General features: G+C 45.2%; 1 protein-coding gene across 1 annotated transcript in view; it reads left to right on the top strand.

Annotated features, from left to right (window-relative positions):
- pdgfra (platelet-derived growth factor receptor, alpha polypeptide) overlaps positions 1-7,136 on the top strand; it is a 27,733-nt gene extending 20,597 nt beyond the window's left edge. Inside the window, exons 24-29 of the mRNA XM_079506315.1 lie at positions 870-992; positions 1,189-1,300; positions 1,636-1,735; positions 2,967-3,072; positions 4,315-4,550; positions 4,914-7,136. Coding sequence (XP_079362441.1) covers positions 870-992; positions 1,189-1,300; positions 1,636-1,735; positions 2,967-3,072; positions 4,315-4,550; positions 4,914-5,061 — 825 coding nt within the window. The 3' untranslated portion in view covers positions 5,062-7,136. The remainder of the gene's footprint in view (positions 1-869; positions 993-1,188; positions 1,301-1,635; positions 1,736-2,966; positions 3,073-4,314; positions 4,551-4,913) is intronic.
- Positions 7,137-7,453: the final 317 nt, after the last annotated feature.

The following is a 7,453-nucleotide window of genomic DNA, read 5'->3' as shown; positions in this document are numbered from 1 at the left end:
AGAGTTCAACTCTAGAGCGTGTGGAAACTGACCCGTACCGGTCCAACACTCAGTCAGGAGTTTGCTGTGTGGGGAGACCAGAGAGCTGTGTGGGGAGACCAGAGAGCTGTGTGGGGAGACCAGAGAGCTGTGTGGGGAGACCAGAGAGCTCAATGATTAGGGCACAAAATACAATTTTCAGCGTGTCCCCGGATTCCCGACAAATGAATCGGAATCAAAACAAAGCACAGTGCCTTCTGCTGATGGTGCATAACACGGTGTCCACTGACAGGCCTCAGTGACCTTAAAGAACTGGCGGAGCGATGTTGGTGGCTTCCGTTATTCTATATCTGAAGACACTGGCGTTGGTTTGGTCTGGGCTGGTCTGACCATGTTGGTACGCATTAGATGGGGGCGTGTTCACCACATGAGTCTTCCCGCCTGACTCGCGGCACTCTGATGGTGGGCTCTGGCTCCGTGCGCTGGTCCTGCATGATGACAGCCGTCCAGCGCCAAGCGCGCCCAGTAAATCAGGGGTTTGGGCGATAAGCGGCCAGAGCTCATGGAGAGCGGCCAGGCGCTGAATATAGCAGCGCAGGGCAGTCTGGATCTGCCAGGCAAGAGAGAAGAGCATGGAGCCAGAGGCCACCTCGTTCAGCTTCATAGCTATTAGCGGTCATGGCCGTCCCTCTAACTGGCATGTTTACACAAAGGCAGCACTTTTGTAGGGAAATATGAAATGGGAATTAAGAATGAGCTCAAATTAAATGGAACAGGAATAGATGTACCGGACTTGGGGGGGAGAATGGAGTATTCCAGCCGCAGACACTGTATAGTGCATACGGTGCAATGATATGCTGTACACTAATATCATTCTTTTCCTCATCCAGTGTGTACACAGAGACCTGGCTGCCAGGAACGTCCTCCTCTCCCAGGGAAAGATAGTGAAGATCTGCGACTTCGGCCTGGCCAGAGACATCATGCACGACAACAACTACGTTTCTAAAGGCAGCGTAAGTCTCTGCCAATGCTGCATGATTTCATCTGTTTTTTTAATCATAGAAGATTTACAGTATTACTGTTGGGACATCCAATAACCCAGTGCTTGTCCCGGCTTATGTGTTATCTTTGCAGTCTTCTGCTATGACTATTTACTGAACATCACCAGTGTGTTTTGAAAGTCCCCTTATGTTTGATTTCACCCCACAGACCTTCCTACCAGTGAAGTGGATGGCACCGGAGAGCATCTTTGACAACATGTACACCACTCTGAGCGACGTCTGGTCCTTCGGCATTCTCCTCTGGGAGATCTTCTCATTAGGTGAGTCTCTATCATGCACACGTCAGCTTTAAGGAGAGAGGAGGAAAGAAATCACAATGAGTTTCACTGAAAGTTTACTGCCTAATGCTAAATTATACAATTTTGGCGACAAAAGTGCCTTTTTCAGGGGTTCCTTGTGGATCAGCCAGGTGGTAGTACACAGACCATATTCTCCTTGTGGACACGAGTTGAATTAAATTCGTCTTGTCTCACATGTCTCTCCTATCTCTGGGCTTGGTCATCCTCCACCACCTTTTTAACAGAAAGAAAGTGTTGAATGAAGTAGCCTTAAGATGTAGCATTAGTAATGAGAGTGCTTTGGGTTTGTCTTTCAGGCGGAACCCCATATCCAGGCATGGTGGTAGACTCCAGCTTCTATAACAAGATCAAAAGCGGATACAGGATGGCCAAACCGGAGCATGCGCCCGAGGACGTGTAAGCTAATAATAATAATATTTTCTTTTTTCTTTGTACAGTTTACACTGTACAGTATGTGGACCATGGTGACATTGATATTGATAAAAAGCTTCTAATATATTATTTATGCTAGCAGGGGGCAGACTTGTAAGAAATAAAAAAAGTTCAAAAAGCTGTACAAACGCGTTGGGCACGCGCCCTAGTGGTCTGTTTGCACAGACCCGAGACATGGTCAAAGCATTTCCGGGGGTCCCCAGCCAAAAACTTTGAGAACCCCTGATTTAGAACACCCAATAGTAACAGAATCCATTGAATCCATCTCTTCTATCAATTATTTGGGGTTTCAACCATCTACTAACATATCTAATAGTGGTTTCATTGCAAACCGACCACTAGGGGGCGAGCCAAATGAGTTTGCGATGGTTTTTGAAAACCTTATGCCCATACCTAACACCATGCCAAAATTCAAGTAGTTACCAAGTGCATAATTATTATGAGTTTTTACATATTAATTACATATTAACCCTAACCCAATTTATAGGCGTTTCAGCTCATTTTAGCCACCATTTTAGCCACCAAAACGATGCCTTTCTGGTTGTTCGTTTTTCCTAGAAATGTAGTATGTTATTTAGCACACCCAATAGTAACATAATCCATTTTCAACCATACCTATACGTATCTACTAATATTTGAGTCTGTGCAAACAAACCACTAGTGGGCATGCCCAACGTGTTTGCACAGCTTTTTGAAAACCTTATACCCATACCTAACACCATGCCAAAATTCAAAAACTTGTCACAAAAAGCCAAATCTTTACAAGTCCGTCCCCAGCTATGCCCCAAAATCTATAAATCTCACACTATTAAGGCAACCTAACGGTTCCATGCGCTGCACAAGGTGCCCTTTTTCACTTGAGCACCTGCCCCTCTAAATGTCTGTGCACGCCACTGCCGTTATGTTGTGTGTGTGTGGTGTTGTTGTGTATCATGATTGCATGCATGGATGAGATGTGGCACGGATAAGTTGTCCTGCATGTTATCCATGTGTGTAATCCTGTGTAATTCTGTATTCAGATGCAACTGTAACCTTGGAGCCAGTTGTTAGCAAGCAGTGATGTACAACGCATGTCATGATGAGTTGCCGCTAAATGACAGCATGCCAATTGCCTCAGGACAGTTGTTGACGGGTTGTTCTGTCCATCCACCCCCCTCCCTGTGATAACACTATTTGTTTTTTGTTTTTCTTCCAGGTATGAGATGATGATGAAGTGCTGGAACAGCGACCAAGAGAAGAGGCCTGCCTTCCAGGGGCTGAGTGACGGCGTGGCCTCGCTGCTGCCCTCCAGCTACAAGAGGGTGAGTCTGAGTGTCTCCACAACATAAGTATCAAACATAATATCATACAGTCTACATTTCCCAGGAAATGTGTGTATTTAATTCTCTCACTCATACAAGACTAAGAGAAGCAGTGATAAAAACATATCACCCCTCCATAGCTCTCTGAACCTCACACCTGCTTTGAGGGAACACCTCCCTTCAGTCCTAAAACTCTTCTGTCTGTTCCACCCCCTCTGCTTTTATGTTACAGGGGGTTTTACCAACAACCTTTTAGCCTTTTGGCCTTAAAAGCCTTTTGGCCTTTTCCCCAGACCTCTGTCTCCATGATTCGTCCAAAATGACTTTTTGACTTGTGCCGACGGCAACACCACAACTCCATCTTGTTTTTTAATTACTTCGAATTGTCGATAAATACAGGTTGAGAAATGTGTAAACTATTTAAAGAGGATAGAATATAAGATAGAGGATAAGAAAAAAGCCACACAAATCTGTAGCCACTTCCTGTAACTGTGCGTTCAGAGCCTGTGTTTGTGCGGGTTTTCCCGTTTCCGCTGCCGAGCGATACGGTGTGTTATGGTGCTAATGCAACAGCTGGAAGGTCACTGCGGCTGGCCTTCAGCACAGGGAGTGACGCAGCCCCGGCTCTCAACCATAATTATCCTGTTCAGCACAGCACCGCACACACATGGCACATCAAACCCCCTCCACCCACTGAAGCTTAATGGTGGTTAGGCAGCGAGGAGGGACCATGCTCCTGTTTTAGCACCTCAGCCTGCGATGGGGCAATGCGGTTCAGTTTCAGACTCAGCGCCCAGCTGATGGCCGCAGCTAGGGACAACATGTACACACATACACACATGTATGTGTATGAACTGAGGTGATTTATTACTCTACTTTCTGAAAAAAGTGATGTTCAAGCTATCTTGTAACTCTCCGGCAGCGTTAAGACATCAGTTTACATTTCACAAAACTTTGTTTTGAAATGTGCAATAGGGAATTATCTCCCACAGTGTCTGAAACTTGCAAAAATAATCTTTATTTAATAACCACATTTCAGTCTTAAATGTCTGTCCTGAAAACAAACTTGGATATTTTTTTGTCCATTGCACCTGTCGTTTTTTTTTTTAAGTCATAAGCTGATGACAACAGGGATAAAGCATCTGATAATAAGCAGTGTGTTTGCAAGCCAGGTATTGTCCGGTGTAGCATAACATCATTGGTTCTGTGATCACTAATATGTCCTCCTCTTCTCTTGGGCAGTGCTACGAGAGGGTGAACCACCAGTTCCTGAAGAGCGACCACCCCGCAGTGACCCGTGTGTGCGCGGACAACGACGACGCTTACATCGGCATCGCCTACAAGAACCAGGGCAAGCTCAAGGACCGGGAGAGTGGCTTCGACGAGCAGCGCCTCAGCTCCGACAGTGGATATATCATTCCCCTCCCCGACCTGGACCCCATGTCCGATGACGAGTACGGAAAGAGGAACCGACACAGGTAAGGCAACGCCAGCAAATGCACATTATAAATCACAGCTTTTCAAAGTTGGGGCCATGGCCTGAGTGCCGCCTGTGGAGCCAAATGGAAAATAGAGGGGAATAAAAGACAAGATTCATAAGATATTTAACATTTTTGAAACATTTTGAGTAATGACCAAAATAACATTTACCTGAACCAGGCAAAGCTTTATTAAGCTCTTGTAATGAGGCTCTCTGCATGTGTAATGCTGTAACTGTAAAGTCTGTAACCTTGTCCACCAGGGGGTGCTAAAAAACAAAACAAGCCACACAGCCACACTGATTAACTATGCACTATGCAGCCTGTAGCCACTAACCCAGTTTGCATCTGTATCTCCCGCAGCTCGCAGACGTCTGAGGAGAGCGCCATCGAGACGGGCTCCAGCAGCTCCACGCTGCCCAAACGCGAGGGCGAGACTCTGGAGGACATCACGTTGCTGGATGAGATGTGTCTGGACTCTAGTGACCTGGTAGAGGACAGCTTCTTGTGACTATCCCCCACCCCACCATCCCTCCCCTATACCTGTGGATACAAGGAAGAGGGCTGTAAGTGTGGAGGGAGGGGGTCAGCTAGGATGATAGACCCACAGAGCAACCAAAGACCCTCCTCACAACCTATACCCCTCCCTCCTTGAAGGCCCCTCACACCACACCTCTAAACCGAGACTGCCCCTGTCCCTGGCGGAGGACGGAACGAAACCACTTACTTGACTGCTTGGATGAGTCTGTGGTGAGACTATCGGTACGTCCCTTGAACCTTTTCTAGGACACTGCCACCCCCGACCCCGGCCCCCACACCCCCTCCCTATGGTGCCAGAGGGAGGAGTCCGCGGCGATGAAATGCAGACATTGAGGTTCCCTGCGAACTGTACGCAAGTGTCGGACGGTGTGTCGAACGAGTGCACACGAAGACGGAGAACGGAGAGAGACTTTGTCTTTGTAATTTGTGTAGAGCATTATTCTATAGGGCATTTTTATGACAGCAAAATAAGCAAGGGAAGGACGCATCGGTGTCTGAAAGAAAGAAGCCACAGTCTGTCACTCAGTCATGTTGAACCACTACAGATAGGCTCTCATATCCAGAAGGAGAACTGTACGGGAGTTCACTGCCATTCACACAACACACTCACCTGCAGTTACCTACAGTATAAGCACCTGATGCTGGTACAATCAGTAGCAATACTTTGATTTAAAAAGCACAAATCCTGGACTATGTATAATACTGTTTTTTTTTGTACATGACCATATTATGTCGTCAGTGGCTACATAAGTGCAGCGGTCCAAATCTATTTTTGTACTTCGTCTATATGTAAACATGTATTATTTGTGAATATTTGGTAAAGGTAGAGTGACCGTAGAGGGTCAAGAGTACGAATATCAGTGTGTCTCTCAAGCTGCATGCTTCTTTGTGACTTCTTATCTCACCAAATGTGTTCCTTCAATTGACCTTGACCAAATCCTGTCACAGGCCTTCGTCATAGGAAAAGTTCCCAGTGTGATTGTATTGTAAATAGATGTAGAGTGTTTTTATATGAGAGAATTATTGGGATAAAAGTATTTTATATAGCAAGCACATGTTTAAGCTTATGCACCCGTATGCTGCCCTGTGAACCTCCTCTCTGATTAACGCTAAGCAAGCCCAATCCTTGTCCACTGTTTGTAAAGGTGACCAACAAGGACCCCTAATGGCCAAAGTTCCAGAGATCAGCAAAACACAAAATAACCTGACCTTATACGCTTTGCACCACACATATGAACATTAATAATAATAATAATAATAATAATGGATTTTGCAAGAGTTTGACCAGGGGGAACTTGCAGTTGATGCACGGAATCAGAAACATAAAACACTATATTATGTCTTTGCCAAAGTGTTGAAATAATTGGTACAACTTGATAGCTCTCTTGTGTCATGTCACTGACGCAAGACCTTCCAAAAACAATCAAGCCTTCCAAAAAGAGCCTCCAGATCTCAGAGAACACATGTGGTTCTCGTACTTCAGTCATCATGCCTGTCCCGTTGACATAGACACTTCACCACATGAACCCTAGCGTCTCTATGATTTGGTGTAGGGGGGGAAAAGGAGGGGACCAAGTAAGTATAGATCCCTGGGGGACCCCGGTCAACGATGAAGTGGTTAAGATGAAGACACCATATAGACTAGACAATCATGTAGATCTGATACTGTACTCAATAATATATATAATACAAACCTGCAGTATCTCCTACTCTACCAGTCTTACTATCTCACTCACTTCCACTGTGGGCTGATGTCTTCTGTTGTCATTGTTAAAACTTTTGCACTTTTATTTTTTCGTACTTTACCCTTTTTTGGATCTTGTCACGGATTGAGACAGGTTAGATTTGGCTCTAGTTTAGTAGAAGCTTCCCTGTACGGCGGTAGTGACGCGAGTGCTGCGGAGAGGAAGGCAGGTGTCATCCATGATGATGGTACCGTGTCTGTACTTGAGGTTAACAGCCAATACCCCAATGCTATCTTTATGTCTCAATATGCATTATGTACATTCAGAAGATTTATATTTCAATAAATGATTTATAATGTAATGGATGCCTTCATCTTGTTTGTATTGAGCACATGCAGATGTGAATGCATGTTCAAACATGAAGGGAAATTAATATTTAATATTTTCCGCACATCCACATAGGCTACACTACAGGATATCCTGGGACATACTGTAAGTGACAATGACACAAAAACACAGATGCATGACACTTATCACTAACAATATCTCATTATCCCAGATGTTTACGTTATCTCAGCATAGGGAATTAAGCTGTAGCTGATGGTGTCTCAGAGGCCATCTGGCAATCAGAAGGCAGCTCTGGGTGATGTCTCCCTTTATGACATATTGACATTCAAT

This window comes from Electrona antarctica (genome assembly GCF_951216825.1).
Source record: "Electrona antarctica genome assembly, chromosome: 7".
Taxonomy (NCBI): Eukaryota; Metazoa; Chordata; class Actinopteri; order Myctophiformes; family Myctophidae; genus Electrona; species Electrona antarctica.
The sequence above is the reverse complement of the archived record's forward strand: the minus strand, read 5'-3'. Positions and strand labels throughout refer to the sequence as shown.